The sequence below is a fragment of the Cataglyphis hispanica genome, chromosome 23 (genome assembly GCF_021464435.1).
Source record: "Cataglyphis hispanica isolate Lineage 1 chromosome 23, ULB_Chis1_1.0, whole genome shotgun sequence".
NCBI classification, from domain to species: Eukaryota; Metazoa; Arthropoda; class Insecta; order Hymenoptera; family Formicidae; genus Cataglyphis; species Cataglyphis hispanica.
The window spans coordinates 3102555-3127875 of NC_065976.1; the positions used below are offsets into that span (position 1 = coordinate 3102555).

The 25321-nt window shown below is 33.7% G+C and overlaps 1 protein-coding gene across 4 annotated transcripts in view; it reads right to left on the minus strand.

Moving 5' to 3' along the window:
• Positions 1–25321, minus strand: part of LOC126857811 (protein Skeletor, isoforms B/C) — a 67348-nt gene that overhangs the window by 6838 nt on the left and 35189 nt on the right. For 2 of the 4 annotated variants that reach the window (XM_050607568.1, XM_050607572.1), the window contains 8 exons: positions 22413–22635; positions 20821–20935; positions 3015–3253; positions 2448–2628; positions 1960–1980; positions 1498–1858; positions 722–1042; positions 24–147 (listed from right to left, as the gene is read on the minus strand). In XM_050607568.1, the coding sequence (XP_050463525.1) occupies positions 24–147; positions 722–1042; positions 1498–1858; positions 1960–1980; positions 2448–2628; positions 3015–3253; positions 20821–20935; positions 22413–22635 (1585 nt within the window). The remainder of the gene's footprint in view (positions 1–23; positions 148–721; positions 1043–1497; positions 1859–1959; positions 1981–2447; positions 2629–3014; positions 3254–20820; positions 20936–22412; positions 22636–25321) is intronic. The other 2 variants (XM_050607569.1, XM_050607570.1) reach the window with 2 other exon arrangements.

The window sequence follows — 25321 nt, forward strand, 5'->3', positions numbered from 1 at the left end:
TCGCGAATCAGAATACAACTCACTTAGCAGGATTGGAAGTATCATTTCCACCCTCTACAATAAAGGTATAAGTTTGACCTCGCTTGACGGTGATCTCCGGGATCAACAAGTCATTGATATACCATGCAATGCCCCAAGAAGGTGTACCTATATTACAATAAAGTTCAGCATAACTTTAAGCATTATTATATTAAGATTTTATGTATAAAAAACGAAGTACACACAAACAATTTTAAGATTATCACAATGTTTGTACTAATATTTTTTAACATTATTCCTTTAAGCGACAAAAGTGTAAATAAATTCTAAAAAGTATAAATAAATTCTATTCTTTGTGAGATTATTTTTTTCCTACAAGATTATATACAGAAAAAAACTTAGAAATTGCTTTATAACACATTCATAATTTAAATATTTAAAAATCAGATATAAACAGAAAGTATTCAAATCGTATATTTAAAAAAATACATAAGTAAATTTATTAACCTTTATATAAATTATATTTATTTGATTAAAGAAGAACATTATATATATATATATATATATATATATATATATATATATATATATTTAAATTAAATTTTAATCTGTCTTCACTGTCGAGAAATTTTACATACAATTAATATAGGACATAGCCTTAGTTGTTAAATAGAAACTAAGATATAAAATAAAAATTAAATAAAAATACATAATTATACAATATACATCATGAACACAATACCTGTTATTCGCGAATATCCTTTTTTCGAACCAGTCGGTCCAATTCTAGCTGTGAAAGTATCCTTATCCTTAATAACAGCCGGTTTCCAGGATTCGATCTCAGGAGTGTCCGGAATATTGTATAGGGAATTTGTACACTCGTGGACATTGTTTGACGTAAAATCGATACGAATATCCTCAGTGGTCTTATCGAATCTCTCATGAGCATTGGCTTCGCCCCGTGCATTCAGTGGTCCGATGGCAGCAATCACGCTCGTTTCCCTTTCCGGAATCATCTTGTCCTGCACAGGCTCGTTGGTCCTCAGCGGTCGCGTATACGTAACTATAATTAAAATAAATCGCACGAAAAGCAATAATTATTTCTCTGTTTTATTATATAATAAGTTCTTCAATTTTAACGTGAATGCTTCCAAAAATAATCTTGCACTGATAGACAAATGGCATTTAAATATAGTCGTCAATAATATTAAAGATTAATCAATATATACTATTATACAAGCATTATTGAAAAACAAATCTTTTAATAAAATTACAAATATGCACTTATTTGACGCCGTTTTATTACTCTATAAAATTATGGAGCGCACAAATTACTTATGATTAATTTTTGTTACTATAATTAGGTAATATTAACTCTTATATCTCTCATGCGAGAAATCAATATTGAACCGTACAAAAAAATAAAATATCGAAGGGAATAAACGCGCAATTAGCCGCAATAATATTCTCTCTGTTTCTATCGCTAATAAATTATAAAGTTTATACGATAGACAGTACCAGTTGTTATGCCGTTCTTTCGTTCTCCGTGCACGAACATCACATCGTTCCTTCCCCCGATCCTCTCATCCGGACACACGCCCCTCTTGCCGTCGCACTGAGCGATGTCCGACATGTAGTAATCCTCGGCGATGAACTTGCCAGTTCTATTATCGTACCCGATCACGACGACATCGCCGCCGATCATCTCGGCCTGGCCATCCTTACCCGACAACCCGAACGCTACATACTGATCCTCCCTGATGCGGCCCGAGATCCGTATTTGTACGTCCTCGCCCATCAGTTCCCACGTCACTTGAACACGGCCCCCCAGCATCTCCTTACAATTGTTCACTGGCTTGGGCGTCGGTGTACTGCTCGTCTGAAAGAGGAGAAATCGCAACCTGTGATTTATGATTATCGGCGAATTATCATCCGTCATATAGCAAAATCATCCGTACATCGATCGTGCATTGTACTTACTGGATTGTACCACCATGGCGGCTGTTCCATTTGAAAATCGAGAACAATGTTATTAACAAAATAAGATCATTGAACTTACTGTAGTGTTATAGTGAGCGAATTTAAATAATGTAAATGTGATAATTTTATACAGATAAAAGATATACAAATTGAGTTATTATTATAATAAAATTTACGATCCTTTGGTATATTATTTAAGAGATACGCAGCCGTTTAAAAATAACCAAAAGCAAAAGCTAACACGAGTTCCATTAAACCTTAAATATTAGCGGTAGAATTATCAGGTGTATTTTATCAAGTAAAAACGTAAATGTCCCTCTTCACAGTGTATTCAATACGTCTGTATAACATAAAACGAAGCTTTTCGTCGTGTCGCTCAAAGTCGCGTTTATTATCGTTTCATAGTTGGACATTAATGAGGGTACGTAAGGTACCAAAGTTCGGAGCGTATATCAAGCCGACGGATTGGAGAACTCATTTTAGTTTACCGTAATTTTCGTCTGGCCGAGAGCCGGAGGAACATCGAGGTCCTTTGGAATTAAAACGTGGCCGAAATTGTGTCTGTATTCAACGCACCACACCGCAAGCCAGTCGATGTCGTATACTGTCAAGTTATCCGGCAAGACGATCTCAATGTCCTCCCCTAGATATCCTCTCAGTGGTTCCAAGCTGTCCGTGGACGAGATTAATAATTATTAATTATCTCGATAAGTCAAATAATATTTTAAATTAAAATATCTGCCCAATTTACTTTTCTCTATTATCAAAATATTTCATTTTTCAATATAATTTAATGATTAAGATATTATTTTCTCAAAATATATATAAAAACGTAAACGAAAAGAATATCGTATATATTAATAAAATTGGTTGAAATTTATTAGATGAACTTATAATTCATTTATTTACGCTTTGTATAATTTATTCAAAACATAAGTAATTATTGGTTTTAAAAAAATTATTGGTTTTTTAAAAATCAATGATAATATTTATAAATTTCACGCGCAAATTATAATTTATTTATCATTTATTTTACCATTTATATTTCAACTGACCTGCCCACTTCATTGGGGACCTTAATACCAAAACGATTGGGTTCCGAGCCATTGCCCACCCAGAAGTAAGCGTCTGGGCCGCCACCGTCGTAATGCAAATTCGGAATATAGATGGTTTTACTGTCGAGAATACTGATATTACCGCTGCGAAGACCGTGCGCCAATCTCGAAAACTCGGGAAGTACTTGTAATTTCGGTACTTTCAAATCGGGTGGTATAAAGACGTCGCCAAAATCGACCTGGAATATATGACACAGATATTTATTTTGCATATCTATTTGATACATACATAAAAAAAGCTTACTAACTCCTTACAATTAAAATTACTTTTGCAGCTTTGCTAAGTTTTTTACATCCTCAAACTTTAATTTATTGATTTATTATTTATCATTTATTTATAATAAATTTATTAATTAAAATTTTTTAACTATAAGTATTTTAACTATAAGTAAAATTTGCAAAAGGCATTTTTATAATCCTGGATAAAATCAAAAAAAGATCGTGGATCTCTATACAACAATATAGTAATGACTATAAAAGCGATTTTTACTTTAAAAAAGAACATTAAATTTTATTTTGATTATATATTGAAAAATGTTAGTCTTTGGAACTATTTTATCAGAATCATCCTGACAAACTCGCTAATTTATCCTTCTGAAGATATGCATTTACACCCCGCACTGTCGTCGAAAGAGTCGATCTATCATCCCCGGCGTTCGAGTTGACGTACCGATGAGGGGTTTCGGCTCGTTTATATTCCAAGTTCCGTCAAACGTCTCAACGTCTGAGAAGAGGAAAGTCGAGAAAAGAGAGAAGAAATATGGAAAGAGAGAGAAAGACAGAAAGTAAAGAAGCGAGTTATCGGTCGAAGGTTCGTAAAATCCGAGAAACGGATTCCACCCTCCTTCGTATAGCGAACGGGGGGCTGCATCCGTTCTCCTTCACCAGGGAACGTTTTATGGGAGAAAATTCAACGTTCACGCGACGATTTCTCAACTCATTCCAAAACCTCGAACAAATCTATTCGTGAATGGCAAAATAGCGAGCTTCTATTATATCCAGTCATCCTCGAACGGATTTTCCTCGTTTTCTGTCTCGCGAGAATAATGTAATTGAGTCTTTCTATTAAAAAAAAAAGAAAATCCTCTTTTACAAAAATTTTCCTACATAAGCAAACTTTGCTATCAAGTTTTCGAAATCAAATCTTTTATTTAGAAGATAATAAATTTTCAATATTTATTAATAAAATATAGTGCATAATTTTTTTTTGGAATAATAAAAATTATATTTTCTTATGTAACCAATAAAATCACATTACAATAAAGTATTATTTATATAAAAAATTTGTACTGTATACTTTTTTTTGTTACTAAAAAATTTATATTAAGAACATTTTATTAAAAATTTTCGAGATTAGTATAAATTTAATAATTGTCATTATTAATATTAGATAAAGTTTATACATTTAAGTCTTGTATATTTAAAGAGAAAAATTCTGTGTATGTGCAAAGTTGAATTACATATAATGATGTGTGTACAAATTATTATCTATTATGTAATCATTTGTATATTTTGCATACTTGACTTTGTAAATTCAAAACTAATTTTTTCAATAAATCAATCGTAATAAAATTATGCGCTATCATCCACGTAAATTAAAATGGAAATGTCGTAATCACTGGTTAAGAATCTCGTCACTTACAATTCTGCATTCCAATTATGATCAGTAATTGGCTAATTAAAATTAAAATGGATTTAATTGTGGGCTGCTGAAACAGAAATTGGATAAATGATAGTGGCTCCGCGAGAAATTAAATCAGGAAGATGTTGTATGCTAGAAGAGAGACAGGAGCCCCGTAGGAGCTGGTAAATAGTTCGCTAACTAAGATTACGTCTTTGAAATCGCGATGCGCCATGATTTTCTCTGGAAACAGCTTCGCGAGGAATATGCTCTGGAAGTTATACGGAGTACATTTTACAGAATTCTGCGTGCGGTATATACAAATCAACAGAAGGCGCACAAGTTTCTTCGGTTTTGCAGAAGTCTCTTTGTGCGATGTACGGCCGTGCGGCAATTTCATCTCTAACAGGCACAACTGGCAAAGTGGCTGGAAAATTTAACATTTGCATGCACCCGCGCCATAATTTACATTTCCATTTGCGAGGAATACTTTACTCTTGTGCATCCTATAAAGTTTAGAAGCTCCTCAATTCTGTAATTAATTCCCTTTCACCGACGTAGATTACCTTCCTTAATAAATTATCAGGCATGTCCCAAATGGAGCTTTGTCGTCGACAAAATTTTAAATTATTATAGTAAAATTTAATGTTAATTAATAATAAAATATCTCTAATGTCATATCATATAATTATGAGGTATAATTAATAATTTCAATATACATATAAACAATAATTTAAGTGTATTTGTTAAACACATATTTTTTCATATATATTTGAATTTCGCTCTGTACATAATTATATATATATATATATATATATATATATATATATATAAAATATATACATAATTATATATATAATTATATAAAATGCATAATTATATATAAAGTATATATAAGCTAATTAATTCACGGTCAATCAATTCTAGACTTTACGCGGCTCTTTATGGCAACAATTCTACAAGTAGTGGATCTCTCGATTGTTCACAGATCGTTTTGAAGCTAAGCAACAACATACGCAGCCGCGCACTAATTTCATCATTAATAATAATTATTATCGACGAGTTGGGACGGACTCCCACGAGACTGCAAAATTTGCATGCGCATTAATCCCATTTCGTTTAAGGGCTCGTCAATCATACCTCCCTCGCCTAGCTGATGGTTCAGTGTACGAGTCCAGAAATGTTCTATACGAATGAGCCACGAGATGGCTTAATGGCATTTTGAATAGAGCCATACTTAAAATCGGCCCTCCAACTATACTCCTTTATTATAATCGGAGAGAGACTATACGTATATCTAATACTATTTTAAAGCATTTGAAGGTATATAATAATCTTGTTACAATACTTCGAGATTAATTTAAACTTTTTTTTATCTAGAAAGTAAATGACATTTCTTATCTATCAATTAATAAAATCAATTAAAAATTAAAATAAAATAAAATAAAAATTCTATAAACAATTGATATCAATAGACTTAAAAATAATAAAAAAGAATGTTGTGCGATATCATTGCATATCATTTTATACAAATATTTTGCAGAACAATTGTACTTTTTGATGATTGTATTTGTCAAACTATCCAACAGAGAAAACTAATATAATATATTATATTATTTTTATTGCAGAATTATATCTGTTTGTAACATAATTTCTCCAATAATTTTAGAGTATATATATAATTGATAATAATCACGAGTACTGCAAGTTCAAAACTGAATTTATGTTGGCAGAACTTTAATTGGTTCCGGAGACTGGTAATCGGTCTTTGTAACGGAATGACAAGAAATTACTCTGTTCAGCGACATTAACATCCTACGCGTCGACGTGTATATCGGCAATAAATTTGATAACATCTACACAGTTCCTTTCTGAATTATCTATAGTCACTGATATTAAACGGTGAGATAAAATGAATACACGAATATTTTCCTTTCACTGAAATAAACGCCCACCTGACGACATGCTGATTCCCGTTCTACGTCACAACCTTTTTTTTATAAATAAAATATAATTCATAAAATATAGTCTCGCGAGCGCATGGATAACACAATGCGTTTCAAAAGTTCTCGGCATTGAAAATGAGACATGAATATATCGGAAGAATGCAATATTTCTACTTTTAATTCCAACGATTTCGCGATTATTCTTTATTTGTTTGACATAGTTTTATTTATGTTAAACGATCTACAGGACATGAAATAATGCTGTGCAATTCGAAAATTTTTTATAAAACTGGAACTAATTCGCGCTTCTCGGAACAATAAAATCAACATTTTTATAGTCGGTAGAAAAAAACTTTCTGATGATCGATAAGTTGTCATTTGTCCGACTATTCTTTAGGTTTATATATATATATAATTTGTGCAATAAGTATTACATAAAATAGATAAAAAAAAAATATTTAGCAACGAGAGAAACTATTCAGTACGCAATTTCGTGTATATTTCTTTTTGTATTGTAGAAAGCGTAACGATACATTCGTATATTACAACCAGATTATCAAATAACCGATTGTTACCGGAATTTTAAATCCACTTGTGCTACAGATTCAATTGTCTAGATATTGGAATACATGGTATCACTCGATAACTAAATATTGCCAATAATTAAGTGAGCGGCACTCAAGTCAAGTGAGCCCTCAAAAAAATCTGCGCAAATATCGACGCGAATTATAATTCATATTATGATGACTATATAATCGTGCAAAGTAATTTTCATACAGCTTGAAAAGCGGACTAATAAATTTATGGAATGAGAATATTCGTATAAAACTGAATTACTCTACTCTATTTCAATTTATTCTATTTTCTGCCCGAATAAAATTTGTAAATTCAAATTTATCGGTTTACTAATTCAATCTAATATAAAGCTTTAAAAATTCGCGTAAATATAGATATGCATTTAAATGAAAGTTACAACATTAGACAAAGTAATAGTGTAATTGATTCTCTTAAGAGAAATTGAGGAAATAAAATTTGTAAAAAAAGTTGCAAAAACAAATTTTTGCAAAAATCAAATTAGATAAATTTCTTCTCGTTTTTTTTTTTTATAAAAAAAAAAATTTTTAAACCGCTTCTTGAATAATCAATCAAGATCAGAACTCGGTTCTTGATTGCGAAATCGACGTTCCATTAGTTTTCACAAGAGACCGACACGAAAATATTGACTAGATCGGTAAGAATAGAGCATTTTTGAAGAATTTAACAAAAATGACCTCTCAAAATTTTATTTGACTACCTGCCGTCTAATCTTTCCGGGATGATTTTCTCGAGAAAGTGCTAACTTGGCACTGGTTTTGATCCAATTGCCCGCGACTATTACAAGGGGGATGCGTATCTCTCGGTCTATAAACTGGAACGCGATGATATGCGGGGTTCCTCGTCAATCCGATACCTTTGATGTAGCCGGCCCCCGAGGTTTCAAGCTCGAAGTCGCAACGCTCCCTCCTAATAGACTGTTTATCTCGTAAGCTCAGATTTAGATTCGGATTAGGGGCTATTATGCAAGCTTCCGTAAGAGATCGTGTGTGCGTTTACCAGGACGCTTTGTACAACGAGAACTAAAACACTATATTGTATATTTATATACTTCTTATTTTATATATTTTTTATATTATAAAAATAATCATATACTGTGTGTGTGTGTGTGTATGTGTGTGAGAATTTAAATTTTTATGCTAAAACCACTTAAAAATTACTCGAATATTCAATTAAACTAATAATTTACGCATTTACTTCCATGTATATATATATATATTTATTTTAAATTAAATAACATAAAAATGCAATTATATTATTTATTACATTTCGTTAAATTACATACCAAAATTTATTTTATAAGCATAAAATATTAAAAACCAATTTAATTGATATTACCAATCAAAAGTAATGAAACATTATAACAAGCATCAATATCCGCCTCCGTTCGGGAACATAAAATAAAATATATAATGCATATCTATCTTTTCTCTTGCGTACATATTGCAGGGGAATACATTTTTTCGTCTTTCCCTCCACGCAATTGGGATCTGTGCGTTGCTGATACACCCGTTATAACCCGTGGGTGGCTACTCGAGCAGTCGATATTCAATCAAATAAATCCCCCTAACAAACTGGAGAGTCACGGATAGCATCGAGAAACAATTGGAGAAGGGGAAAGGGAGATAAAGCGGGGTAGCGAGTCGATGAAAGAGAGAGAGAGAGAGAGAAATAGAAAGAGAAGAGGGAGAACAGAGATGAGAAAAGAAATGGATGATGGGAAAAGAATGGATGATTACGAGAAGGGAAGGGGGCAGCATTACGTATCGCGAAGATTCCAGTTCCGAACCGAAGCTGTATATTATTTTAGCGCCTTATCAGATCCGTGTATTATCCCTCAGTTGCACAGGGGCGTCGTCCCCCATAATATAATCGCCCCCTGTCGCGAGACACACGTCCTTTCGGAAATTGAGACATCGGTGCTCGTTAAACGATGCAACAGTTTCATCCAATAGCGATCATTCCACCGTATAACTGCAGCGAAGACGTGTGACAAGGTATTTATAGTTTCTTCAACTATTGTTTTTCAAGAGCCGGTAATTATTACACGATTGTAGTAATAATAGTGCTAATAATCGTCTAAAATCAATTTTTCAAAAGCGTGCAAAGAAAGTATAAAAAAAAGCGAGATGTAAATAATACAACAAGAACACAACAATACAGACAAGAAGATAGAAAAATTGAAAAAATATTTACATAAAAAAAGTCAATAAAAAAGAAGGATTAAATTAGAACTCTAAAAATAAGACTAGAATTAATATAGATTAACAAAAGATAATGACATATTGAATATATGTATAAAAGTACATGTAACTTCGAATCTGATCAAATTTTATAAAAAGCGTATGCTACATTTTTATTGATTCTGGGCTAACTCCCCCTAAAATCAACATTAACAGACAGTTAAAAAAATATTGCTTGCTAAAATTTCTTTGCTAGATAAAAGCTGTTTCACTAAAGTAATACATTTTCTAAATTGTCATTCTCTTAAATAAATCTCGTACTTTTCTACTTATCTCATCTTATTTAAGTTTTGTTTGTCAAGACAGCTATCAGCATTATCGTACTATTAACATTTTCAACAATACTCTCTCGTGATTACGACAGTACCTGTTGAAAAGATGAAAAGACGCTTTACGAATTATGTAGAAAGGTGTCAAATGATATCATCGTTCGATAAGGGTGAAATTCACATTGAAAGCACGATCTTTGTGTAAACGTGTATCATCTTGCTTAACAAGATCGAAACGTATCCTTTTACGAGCGTTCTATAGAATCCCAATTCAAAGTCGGAGGACGAGCAATTGGCAAGAAGGCGAATCAAGAAAGAGGGAAGACAGATAGAGATAGCAGGTTGAAATTCGAACTAAAAAAGGCCCTCTATTCGCGAGATCGTTGAACTTTAAGTAGGTGATAAATTAAACGAGCCCTCTGCATCCTTCTCCCTTTCCCCCTCCCCGCCTTCCCCCCCCCCCCCCTCCTCTCTCCGTAATACGTCTATATCTTAACCGTCAGATTTAATGGAGTTTTTTTCAACCAGGAGTTTTACTATCCCGCGGATAAGCTCTTGTTAAATATGTTCCGCTGGGCCAGTCTAATTACGTAGATTTCGAGCATCGTTCAAAAATTCACTTCCAGAGGGATATTCGAGAAAGTATATAACGAATAAATTGAGTTTTCATCTACAAAGACAATGTCTGCAAAATACCTCAATGAAATGTCACGCATTTATTAGCTAAAAGTCAAAGATTAAATATCAAAATGCCAATAATTATATTTCATATCACAATATTAACTATTTGTCATTTTGTCAAAAAAATATCGTTTATTAATTTCAAGCTTAAGCAGCTTAAAATGAATTAAACGTTAAAACCAAAATTCTCGTAAAATTATCGTGCTAAAAAAAAAGAAAATAAAAATGGTGATTTATCGGGATCTATTAAATTATGAGTTTTTGAGCAAAAGCAAGTAGATATTAAAATGCCATCCTTCTTTTATTCTTACGTATTAAATAAAAAAAAAAAAAAATAACGATTTTTGAATATATAATTATTCTGCGAGACAGTTTGACAAAGAATTTAATTTTTATATTAAATATTCAGAGCAATTTCAATGCACAAAAAATGATCAAGATAACCGTGATTTTTTTCTGCGTTCTGCGAAAACATTTTTCTCTCGCAGCTTCTAAATATGACTAGATAACCCTCTCCCCAGCCCCAAGGTAGTCTACGACAATATTAGTAACAGTTGCCCATCCATCCCTCTGTAATACGAATGACGAAACTTTCCCGGCGACAGAAGGACCGGTGGGCGGTCCTCCGGGATACCTGGAACTTTCGCAAGCTCTCGTCCAATCGGCGTGTTGGAAAGCGAGGAAGGTAGATAGAGAGACAGTGCTGGAGGATATAAAGAGGGTTGCAGAAGAGGAACTATATCCCCTGGCAGGTTGAGGAAACAGAGAGCTTTTTCGCCGGATAAAAGATAATAGATGATAACTTTCGTTATGAAATACGCAATTGTGATTATAGATACGCAAAACGTGCTTTACTTAGGTGATTTCGTTTTTTGTTTTCAATTAACTTTATATGAGCGTTTTGCGCAATTCTCGCGCCGGCAATCTATTCAATGTGCGTAATAAACATTTGTTTACAGAAATAGGTCAACAACAATGTGTGTATCATTTTTGGAAACATTACTTCGCTTAACATAAATAATGTAATAACATTATTAATAATACAGCGCGCGTAATTTCTCATTAATCCGGAAATATGCAAATAGAGCTTTCACATTAGTACAAACAAAAACATAATACACGATATCCCACATAATAAAGAAACTATTTATTTATAGCATAGCAAAGTATAATGATTGTTTCAAATACTAATTACTGAGGTAGCGTTTTTCTCTCAATTAGAGACTCTCGAGCAAAAAAAAAAAAATACATATCTGCTTGTCAAATAAAGTGGAAAAAGAATATATACTATTATAATTATATATTCATATAATTAAAAACTACTTAAATTTGTTGTTGTTGAAAGCTATTTTGCTAACAAAGTTTCGTAACAAATATCATTGTCTTCTTTACGTTCTTGGATATTCTTGTAAAAAATGGTGAATAATAACTACGCGAAAGATCATCTCTTAAACGGACAGTTGTTATTTACCGCGTTGGAAGATCTTCCGAAACTGGTTTATACGTCAGTTACTTCGATTTATCCATTGAGTTTCCATTGAGCGTTGCATGGGCGTGTGTACGTTAGTGCATCGCTGTATATTTGAGATACACAATCTGATACATCGGCATACATCAGCTGAAATATACACCCACGAAGACGAGTCAATACACGTAGGTGATGTTAAAATGGCGCACGAGATATTTAATGCCCTTCGACCTTTCCGTCGAGATTACACGTACACTCTGCACAATTGACTTTGAAGTCGCTGATATCTGATTAAATGGGATTCAATTTATTACATGCCCTTTCCCTCTCTATAGACCCTTTCAAATTGTAGTCTTCTCGAAATATTTACGCGTATCCATTTATTATTAAAATCATAAAAAATAACTAATAAAATATGTAATAAAAGATTTAAAAAAAAAAAACGCGAAAAATATAATCAAGAATAGTAATATATAAATAAAATATAAATTTAAATACGCGTTCCTACACGCGATAAGATCACGTATAAAAATTACTAAATTAAATATAATGGTTCTAATCATACCCAGAGATTAAATGCGTTATTGTGGAAGAAAGCATTATTACAATATTCCCTCATCTTTTTTAAATGTAGAAGTGATCGGATACGAGAACTATAATAAATAAAAATATAAAAATTATTACCTTTTTAACATATGAAATTTGAAATCGCAATTTATTCAATTCAAACGCTTAAAGTGAGATTCAGACATATTGAGAAAATAATGTATTAAGATAAAATAATAGACATTATGACAGAAATCAAATTATTGTAATTTAAGCGATATGTGCCGCGTGTAAAATTATAAAGACAAGTTTCAGCTTGAACGATAAATATAATTGTCAATCGACTTTGGAAACGGTACAATCGAAATTGTTTGCTCCTCCGGAAAATGCCGTCTTCTCGATCAAAAGCTCCGACCTTCGGAAACAAACTCCTGGCCTTCGACCTCGACACCGAGACCATTGAGAGGGGAGGGAAGGGGGATGTAATCCCGTTCAAAATGGCGGCGCTTGGGACACAGAATACCGCGACATGGAAAGAGAGGAAGCGAGACGATACCTGCGCGAAGAGTAAGGGGAGGACACGCCAGACACAGTCCGAAAAAGTGAAAGGGACAAAAACGATTTGGATTTTAGATCGAGAAAATATCGCGTCATTTTCAGGAATGGACTCATGGATAAATAAAAAATGAAGCAACTTGTAGAAACGAATGGTAAAACGAATAGTCAGACTCGCGGGACGACCAAGAAGGACGGGGAGGTGATGCGGGAACGCAGAAAGGAAAGGGTTGCGCGACGAAAGAGGAAGAGAGAAAGGAACGAGACAGAACGAAGATGGGCGATACCTGCGGAATAGTAAGGGTGGAAAGAGAGAGAAAGAGAAAGGGAGCGAGAGAATAATAAAGAGGAAGACAGAGAAAGACAACATCCTCGGCTACACCAGCCAGCCAGTCAGCCAGCCCCGGCCAACATCGACCGGGTATTGTCGCGTCTGCGCTTGCGCCACTGTTATCCAGGACTATCAACCTTGCCTCAATTCCTGATCGTCCGTTTTCCATGTCCCCGTTCACGTTCGTACTGGTGTATGGAACGATTGATTTGTACGTGAGCGTGCATTTGTATGCGTATATATGTATGTATATGTATGTATGTATATGTTTGAGTGGACGTGTGTATCCGTATCATATATATATATATATATATATATATATATATATATATATATATATATATATGTATATGGACACGCGGTATCCGCGCAAGTCGCGCGTATCATCCCCCTGTGAAAGCGACGCGTTTACGCGCCGGCCGCGATCGCGTTCGACGTCGAATCGATGGACGTCGAGATTTCTCATGTGTGGATAGTCATTTTCTACGTGATCGATGAACCTCCAAATATCCGAAAGCCGAAACGCGTTATCGGAGAAACGATTGCTTATCGAGAGGAACGTTAAACTTCGCGCTACGCTAAAGTTTCGTTAAAGCTTGTGGTATAATAATGAAAAAATAACATAACCCGTTATTTATTGTAGCAGACAAATAAGCATACAAATTTTTTCATCAAATAAATTTAAATAATAGATATATAAATTTGAATAATTGACATAAGAATAAAAATATATTTTAAACAAAATTTCGTGGGATTTTATATTCTAAAATAATTTTATCAATGCTGTGGCAACAAAAAAAAGTTAAAAACTTAAAAACTCTATATTTTTTCCAAGCAAAACCCTGAAATATATAAAACATTTTTAACAAATAAAAATAAAAATAGTTATAGATTTAAAGTGTTTTTTAAGATTATCTTTGTCCATACCAAATATTGTAAATTGGCATTAACTCTTCAAAACCAAACTAAATAAAAATTTTAGAACCGTTACAATAAATTTAATTTTATAATTTATTCTATTATCATTCCGATTGTATAGACTATAGCAATCGTAAATAAATGCCTTAGATTTGATAATTTGTCCATCTATTTGTAATATTGTACACCGAATCGTACGCCGATTGTTACTGTATCACCCGGTGACAAGTCGTTTGCCGATTTGTCAAGATTATTAATGGTTATATCAGTGGATAGATGTTTTGCATCCAACTGTACTCGTCATGCGAGTTATTCTACTTCAGCGAAATTAGTTCAACGAAAGAATCCCAGTAAGGATAATAATAATAATAATAATAATAATAACAAATATTAATATAAAGATCGATAGTAAGAAAAAGAATCGATATGTATGAAAAATGTTGTCTCTCTTTTAAGAAAGTACAAAAATATATGACAATTTCAGTATATATAATTTATGCTAATATCACTTCTCGAACACGCATGAAAAAATATCTATTCAAGGTGTTCAGATTGCAGGAAAATATCTTGGATGCATCAGAGAGAGATGTGTCAGTGAGTTATATCAAAAGGTAGAAATATAATAACAAGAAAAAATACGTGACGCAGATCGTGTGAAAGATGTGAGACGATATTTCAAGCGTTATACGTCCCAACTAAAATCCCCCGTAAGACCCTTTTCCAAATACGAGAATACCCTCTCTGCGAGAGGGCATCGCGGGACACCCCGTGTCCCGATATGAAATCGATTATTAACATTGACTTCGGTGAAGGATCGGCGAGATCCAACGGCATCGAGCGGCTTTCAAAGTTATATACGACGTGCTTGAAAAGCTCTCGCGGCGCCAATACAATGAATGATGTCAATATAGAGAAAAAATGTTTCCAAGCTTTTACGCACACCATCCGTGAACTTATCAACGTCGCTTTTATGTTTCATATTGTTGACGGCATCGCAAAATCACCCACATGTCACGAAATTTTATTATTCCGCTGAAATGACCGGCGGAATTTTGACCGGTGAATTTTATCATGAGGTACATGCAAATATTTAGCCCGATATACGATGAAAAAGCGATGATAAAACACGACATGATGTATATTAATAATGCATCTTATAAATAATAAACTAAACCAGAAAGAGCGTATCGTAAATTGCGCGACATATTTTTTATTACCATAGCTCCTTTTTGCTTGATCCATTAACAATTATTTCGAAACAACTTTGTCAAATCGTAAAATAATACTGCTATAAAAAAATAATAGTATATACATATAAAAGAATATTGTAACACATACATATATATATTCACTGATCATTTAAACAATCTATAATAACTACAGTTTAAATAATAATAATAATATTTTAGCATCTTTACGTGCAATTTTAGAAAAATATTATGAAAAAAATGTATAAAAGAATGAAAAAAAAATATATTTTTATCATCAATAAATTATATTCAGCATTTAAAATTATTAGAAAAAAAATCAATGTTAAAAATTTTAACAGACTTAGTAATATTAAAAACTCTCTCTACATGTCATCGACACGGAATAAGCATACGCTTGATGAAGATGCGATTCTTCGCTTGTACTCTCTTTTGGGAATCTACGCCAGGAATCCATTCTAAGCGATTATTAATTGACGCTCTCTCAGGCACAGGGTCGGCGGATCGCCCACTTGGTGCCAGAAGCAATCGTACTTCGTCATCCCGCCCCGAAAACTATGAGGCGTTTAATTAACCCGGGACGCCCAGAAAAGAGACCGGAGAATTCACATGCAAATGTCGTGTGACACGACTATGGAACAATCATTTCTTTTCCCAGCTGAAACTCGGCTAGCAGAACGAACAACCGACTTCTGACACTTCGCGCGAGCTAGATTTCATTCGGAAATTGTCATTTCAGCGGGAAAAGAAAACTCTCTAAAAAGAAATAAAAAAGAGACGTCAAAGGATTGTCTTTTCCTTTCCCCTTGAGGAAAGTCTTGTTTTCTTAAAAAAAAGCGTTATTTTTTTTTTTTTCAAGGATAAAAAGATGACAAGAAAAAGTAAAAAGAAGTGGATTATTGCTCCATTATATTGAGACTTGAAAGTTTCGCTTGGAAATATTATCATGTAATCGCTGAAATTATTTGCCATTACGATGAAATATATTAGACGGTCAAGGATTTTAAAATAATTTTGAATTATCACGTCATGATGATGTAACACGAACAATAAATGCGCACAATGCACGATCAGTGAGATAGTGTAACACGGTGTCTGCCTTTACACGATTTGTCGTTGGGCTAATCGGATGCACGAATGAGTCATGCTACGAGAAACGACAAACGCAATCGCGCTGATCGCGTAGTGGTTCATGTCACGCATAGGTCAGCCAGAAAGTGAAAAATGCTGTAATCGACCGAAAAATGATATCCGTAAAAGAAACCAGCCAACGTGAATGCAATTACATATAATTTTTATATACTTAAAAGATATCTTCATCACTATCTTTTCTTTTGGTCTACGCATAAAATATAATATTTATAGAAATTGAATAGTATTAAAATTTATTGAAATATATAAATTTTCCTAATAATATATTTTGATATTATTTTATATTTTTATATGTAAGATTAAAAATATATTAATGTTAAAATAGTTTATAATAAATACATTATATTTTTTATTATAATTTTGTCGATATAGTTATATGTATAGCTACTTTATTCATTATTTTCTTATTTTGGTTTTAGTCTTGCAATATTTGTATATATAATAATCATATAAAAATCCCAATCTCTCTCTCTCTCTCTCTCTTTCTCTTACAGACACAGACACAGATACATATACATATACATGTAAAAATAATAATCTCAAACACGGCAAGATTCACACTACCAAAAAAAGATATAATAATTGATTTCTTGCATTACACGTGATGTGAATTAGTGAAATGCTTTTACATATATATTGAAAATTATATATAATGTTTATATTCCGTCCTTATTACGTCATATATGAATATTTTTAATTAAATTAATTTTATTTGATTATTTTCATAAAAAAAAAATGTAATTTGAATAATATTTTAAAAATAATGTGTAAAAACTGGTACTTTATATAATCAAACTTTATATAATTTTTTAGGTGTTATCTTTCATTGTTACGTGCGAAATATGATGACCCCCAAAACATTTGAAACCCGGAAATTAAGAACGATATATCTTAGCTCGCTTAATTTACATTCTAATTGTGTGCAATGCATCAAATCTCAAATTGTTATATACTCGAGATATTGAGATATTCAACATTTTTCCAATAAATGGTATTTATAAATCAAGGAAATGGAACATTCTCTCTGAATTCTCGCTCGATCGATAGCATTCTATTCACGCATTTACAATGCGGAACGTAAGAACGTGATTAATCGTAAGTAAGAATCATCGAGAGAAAATATTAAATATTAAAAAACGTGAAGACAAGGAAAACAGAAGAGCGAGATGACAAATCGATCATCACAAACAGCAAGGTGACGTCAAATAACATTTTAATGACGTCTTATTGACGTTAGAAACGTCAACGCTGCTAGGCAAAATCGCAATGGAAGGGATAGGAGATCGTTTTCACCTTCTCGCAACATCTCTACATGTAATAAACACACACACACATACATACATATACATAAAAGTGGCATGACTGTCGCTTCGGACGGCGGCCGAAAGATAGAGAGAGGATAGACGGAGAAAAAAATTACTAAATCCTACCTGAATCAGTGGTCTATTGAGCGACGGTTTGATATTGCCAAAGGATATCTCTGTTCCTTTGAAAAGAAGCTCGACGGATTTGAAGGAAGAAGGATACGTTGCCGAGGGGAAGGGAGATGTGCCTTTGAGAGGAAACGGAAGGAGATCCCGAGAGCCAGGAGGAAAGGGTGAGAAAAGGGAGAAAGAAGGAGCGGGAAGAAGGTTTACTCTGACAATACATCCTCTCTCCGGACGTAACGCAAGGAAGTGCTGACTGATAGACAGCTCCTGTCTACCAGATATCTAAGCAAAACCTACAACTCCCCCCCCCCGCCCCCCTACATGCTATATGGTATCAGCCTGCAGAGAGAAAAGAAAGAGAAAGAAAAATCCACTTCTTCCGCAAATCACAGAAAGAGAAGCGTATGTGTAGAAATCGGAAATCTTAGAAATGTTTCAATGATGCGAACTATATGATTTTCCTTTGTGATCGCGCATAATCAAAGGGTATCTTGTTTGATCGAAAACGTTCCACGTTTTTGAATGGTACCGTTTCAAGACAATCTTCACGAAACATTACAAAAACCAAAAATTGAGTATATCACATTTTCTTGGCATCATAATAAGAATATGATGTGAAGAAAAGAAAAATCGTGAAATAGCGCATATTCAATTGTGAAATACATTCCGCACAATTTAGAAAAGAAAATGAAATTGAATTTCTCACGAAAAGCATTTTTCATACATATTATTTATCTTTATGTATATATATATATATATATATATATATATATATATATATATATGTATATGTACATATATATAATTAATTTTGTTTTACATATATTGTATGCGTATACACATATATATATGTATATAGATAGTTTTGAAAAATCTTTATTTTTTTTACAAAAAATATGAATCGTTATTGATGCTATTTATATATTATAACCGCATATTTTTATTACGTTTATTAATTTATTTTATTTCCTACTATGTATATATACATATAATTAAATCATTATATCGTTATATTATTAAATCATTACATTATATAATGCAAAAGAATTATACTTATATCTCTTTTCTCTCATTATCCAAAACAATCGATTGACAATAATTGATAGGCGACCGTTTGCCGTTATAATAAGAAGATTCGTTTCTGCTACTTAAAGTACTTTTTATACGGGACAATGTAGATATAAGAATCCTCTATCGTAAAATCTTTTCTCTCCCGGATTTACGCTTGTCGATCGGTGAGGTGGCCATAAACGAGAACAATTTATGCCAAATCTCAAATAATGTCTCGCGGCGATCGTAATGAGACACCCGGTAGAATGGACCGTAGGCGGCGGACAGCGCGTTTTGCGGTGACAGAGCGTGTCTGATGGAGGGTTGTCACGGTACGGGAGCACCCCTCAGACTTCGATATTAAAGCCCTCCTCTAATATAAGAGCAAAAGCTCTGCTCTCTATCGTCGATATGCTCGCCTCAAACCTTTTCCCCTTCCTTCGAAAGGCGATATATCGCGTATGTGTGTCGTTATATTCATACGTGTGCGTCCGATAAAAGGGGAAAGGCAAAACTGAAGGTAGTCCCGTTTAAACGTATAGATTCTCGTGCGTGCACCGAGATTTTCAAGCTTCGACTCAAACGAGAGAAAGAGTGGAATCTGTTTAAGAGGGGATATATTTTACATTCTAATTTGTGTACTTCTTGATGAGAGCAATTGAAAGAGCTAAGCTGGATTAACTCAAAAATAAGCGTGCACCATGAAAAGAAATAAAGTAAAAAAAAACATTGAGCTTCTTATAGTCGAATTAAATGCAAAAAAAAAAGAAGAAAGAAAATAAATTCGTGTGATTAAGAGATATATTTTATACTTGAATATAATATTATCCATAGATTAAAATAATTATATTTTCAGATTCAGCAATTTTTTCGATACGATATTATCGATGGTATCGCGTGTTTACTCGTCTGCACACACGTGAAAGAGATACCCGAAAGATAAAGAGATGCCGAATCGTTTCGACCGGTGTGCACCCGAATAGAGAAGCCCGGAGAAAGCCAAAAAAAAAGAGAGAAGGGCTTATCCACTCATACACGTATAGGCGCGCCGTGTGAACGCGCGTAGCACGCGCACACCCGCGTGTCAGATCCCGAGACTCGGCTTCCGTATCCATCTCATACGCACCATTGACCCCGAATGCACGTCCGATAGAGCTTCCCTCTGAACCTTCTCAAAAATCAAGTTATCTCTATTCTCTGCTCGTCGCGTGACGTTTGGAGTAAAACGCGCGCAATATATCGAGAAGTCAAACAGAGAATGTCTTGACGAGCCTCGCGCGAAAATGAATTCTTGAAGAAACTTTAACGCGTGAATTCGGTGTGGTCAAAAATAAAATATGTCATGTAAATTTTTACGCAAATTATTGATCGTATTGTTATTTAACAAAAAATTTTAAATGCCTAAAAGATGGGTGATTATAATATTTTTAATATTATTTTTGCTTTTAATTTAACTTTAAATTTACATTTTTAATTTAATAATATTTTTACGATCATTGGATGTCGCTTATTATTTAGTAATAGCAGGTTTCTATATATCGCATGTATATGTATATCTATGATATACATATTTATAATATTTCAAAAGAGGAAACTAGGACATATTTCATCTTTGAAATTTTGCCAATAAAAAAAGTTTAAATCTCGAATCCTGCTCTAATAAAATCGGCATATGTGAAAAAACGCGCATAATATATTATTCGAGATCTTGATCGATCGTTGCAATTTACTCACCGTAAATCTTCTGCACCAAACGCTCAGCCATTTGATGTCTCGTATACGTTTTCCTCCGGGTAACCTTAGAAGAATGTCCGTGTGATTGTACGCCTCCAAGACTCGTGGATCGCTGCTAAAAAAAAAAAAGAAAAACAAAAAATATAGAAAGCAATAAAAAATATAAAATTTTAAGCATAGATTGTGCAATAGAATATAATTCAAGCATTTATTGCAAGAACTACAGAAAAATAATAAGGGTCAAAATTTCTTTGGAGGGTACAAAAAAAGGAATTACGTGTTTCTATTTTTTTGCGATTTTTAACTGTTTCCGCGAAATTTCTATCGCGCTGTAATTAGATAAAATCTAATTTGAAACGCATTTACAACATCTTCCATTAGCTTATCTAAATTTCTGCAAGTGATAAACTTACGCCGTTTTTATTACAAAGATTCGATTGATTTCACGCCTTTTGATATCGCCGGCGAATCTGCGTATCGTGCGGACGATCAAGCGAGCAGAAGTTTCCGAGGGCTGGGCGGGTTGTGCATGCGGTCAGGGATGTAGGAGGCCGAAGGGAAGGGTGCGCTAGTGAGAATGATACAGGATGAATGCGCGCGGCAGTCCGTAACCAAGGGATGAAATGAAATTCAAAGAGCCCGATTGCGGGCGCGACGGAGGGTAACGCGGCGCGATGCTTATATGCGGAAAGGAGGGAATAGAGGGAGGACAGGGGATGAAAACAGAAGGAAGGCCGAACGCGAATGAGTCGTGATGCGCGGGAGAGTGCAGTTTTAATAAAACGGGAATTATACGCCGATCTCGTCCGGATCTCATCTGCGCGAGCGCTTTATTACGTTTCTACTTGGCTGCTTCCTGTCCACTGTAGCTCGCGTTCGAAAAGTCACGTGTACAAGTATATTGTATACTATCGTTTCTGGGAGCATTAAACGAGCATTTGATTCTCGATCCTATATTTCAGAGTATTTCAAAATCTAATCAAATATTTTTTTAATAGCAGATGGCCAATTTGGATTTTCGATTTTTATCTTATCGTTAGCTTAAAATGTCGAGGAAGTCGTTTTTCGTAAATTTTCAATTTTTTTTCATCATATTTCATAATTAAGTCGCAAAAAATCTGTTAAAATAAATCCATCTCAAATTCGCTGAATATAATTGTTAATTTTTTTCACAAAATTCAATTAAAAAGTCTTTTTTTCTTTCTTAAATAGTTTATAATTCTAAAATTATTCGTGCCTTGATATTTTCATTAAACCATCATTAAATGAACAATTGACAGTTTTAAGACATCCTCTGTAAAATTATTTAATTGCTATATATGTAATAAAATAAGTAAAAAACAAAATCAAATAGAAAATTAATACTAATTAATTTATATTATTTTTCTTTTATTTATATAATAGATGTGTGTGGCTTTATCTATTATACTTCTAGTAATTAAAAATCTTTGAATAATATTCAAAATCAAATAAGCATGGAGAAGAATTTATTAACATTTTTTATATATATGCTCAATTTGATGTATCAAAGAATTTTTCACAGATAAAAAATACGTATAATAAATATAATACTTTACATGTAAGTCAGTTACCTGCTATCAGACTCGGGATAAGGTACGATATAACCATCGGGATTGGGCCGAGAGGTGTTTCCGACCCAGAAATAAGCATCCGGACCGGTGCCATCGTACGAGAATCCTTTTATAAACATCGTTGCATCGTCAACGGCATACACTGTACCTTTGATACCATGCGCGTATTCTTGTAAAGGTCCAATCAATGTGCCATAGTAATTGGGGTCATTCCTGGCATAACCTGGAATTAAAAATTACATCATGATGATTAGTGCTTTTTCTTTCATATAAAATAGCGCCTATTGAAAGAATACACATATCATCTAATAATTATTATATATCATGATATCCATTATCTGTATTCAATTAAAATTTATATTGCCATTTATTTTAATCTTTATTTTTTATTTAATCTTTATTTTTAGATTCATTATTTTTTTTTTTTTCTACTACAATTTGCACTTGTATTACGTATTTTTCAACGACGCGATAATATAATTTATCTGAAGTTTCTCAAAAGACGAAGCTGGTTTGCAAATTTTATGTAAACGAGCAGCGGGCCGAGAGACCGAGGAGGAAGTACGTTTCACCCTCGTGATGTAGGTTGGACGCATCGTCGCCCCGATACAAAACCGATGCGATGCCACCTCGACAGCGCAAAGGGAAGTCGGCGCGGTTCCGCGATTTGCATGAATTTCATTTCATTTGCTCGACAGGCCCGTAAAGCCGGGCGCGCTGCAAATGTATATACATATATATGTCGGAGGATCCAGCAGCCGTGGCAGTAAAGATCAGAGAGCGTGTGTTTCGACTTCGGGATCTCGAGAACCCCCGACGATGATCGCGCTTCGGTAAAGAGTAAATTTAAAAGCCAAAACTACGTAACCAAGAGTATCTCCGAAAAATAGAGATTCAAGGAAAGGAAAAATGAAATTAGCGGATTAGGACTTAGCCCATAATCCTTAGGGAACCGGCCATGAAACTCGCGTGAAAAGACCGTTTCTCTTAGGTTCCTTTAGAAACTCCTTTAATAGAATATCAAAAAGTGTTTAATTAAAAAAGTGCAAAAATATAGAATAAAATTTTACAACTTGCAAAATTGTATGTGATATTATTTCAAAAAAAATATTTGCATAATGTATAGTTCTATTTAAAAAGAGGGAGTATGATTGTATAATTTTCATCTTAGAAAAATTAAAAATTAAAAAACTTTCAACTTTCAAGACTGAAATATTTTTATAAATTACATATCTTGACTGGATAATAAAATGTAAAAGTAATTATAAAAATATGTCTAAGTAATTTTTAAGATTTAATTTCGTTTTTAAATCATAAATAGATAAGGCTTTTAAAACATATCTATGCGAGAAGAAACAAAATTTTATTATTTGAAAATCGCGATAAAAGAAGTCAAGCGCAGCCAAGCGAGATTTTTTGTTTGCTTTATTTCGTAAAACGTTATTTAATATAACTTTCACACAGAATATAATTCGTTATATCGGTTAATATCTTTTCGCATTGAAACAAAACGTTTCATAGCGTGGTAAACAATCCGAAAATTCTCTCAACGACGATCATTTAAGCGCCGTGCAGCGGAATAAGTGGCGTGCGGGCGTTTCTGTATTTAAAGTAGCGGCCCGTTAGCGTCGTTGTAGCGCGTTAATTCGTCCCGGTGATTATGGATCCATTAGCGTGGCAGCCAACAAATAGCACGGTACAATCCAATAACCGTCGCAGCCCATAATAAAAGGGGAGGAACAGGTTTAGGCGTCAGTCGGGGGTAGTTTAGTTGGTGGCGCATACAGTCGCGTGTATACGTACATGTATGTATATGCGTACACGCGTGCGCGCTTGTATATGTGAGAGCATTCACACGGATACACGCGCGTGTTCACGAGATCCGCAAGGGTGGCTCGACCCGCCCTCCCCCTCCACCCCCCATCTCTCTCTCCCCCCCCCCCGACGCAGGACGCTCATCGCAAATAGCGATCGTTGCGTTCATTGTCGCATCATCGTAATATCCTGCTGCTATAGCGGGGAGATTGGACGGACAAAGCGGTACCGTCGCCTGTGGACGAAGAAAAACCCCCCGCGCGAGCATCCAGAGTTCCCCGTCAATGTCGACGCAAAAGTACCAAACGGTGTGGAACGACGAAAAAGGGTGGCATAAAAGCCTTCAGCGTCATTTCTAAACAGCCACGTCAACAATGTCTTGATCGTCAATCCGCTTCCGCGATGTATGGCAACGCGAGACACGGAAACAGGTACGAATATATCTTGCTGTCAATATTTTTAATATTATATATTAAATTTTTTTATTAAGTGTTTTCTCTTTGTACGAATAATGTGTAAAGAAGTAACAAGTCAATGCGCCTGTTTTTTTTTATTCTATGTAGAAATAAAATCTAAAGTCTGATTTAAATAGACTTTAATTGAATACGTATGTTTTTTTTTTAAATCTCGATTGTTATATAATTTCACAAATAATAAAAAATAAATGTAATAATTGTAATATGTAGCTAAAAATTAGAATATATATTCCTATTAAACTATAACTATATATATATATATATATATAGCTTCATGATTGTTTTAATGAAAATTATTATCAAAACTACAATTTAATTGCCGCACACACATGATATAAGTAATATTTCTACTATTTCAAAAGATCGATTTTTACACGGATTTAAATTCATTGCGCTCTTTTTTTCGAACAACTCAAAGGATTGCGAGTTTTATCGAAGTTTGAAATCGCTCGACATTCGAACCGAATATCGATTTCAAGCGATTAAGGCAACAAAATCGACGATATGGTAAGCTATTAAATGACGAATCATATTCATATGCGACCACGTTCGATATCTTCTACGCTGATAAAATTGAAAATTTTCAAAAAATAAATTTGTCCCATTTTTTTATTCATA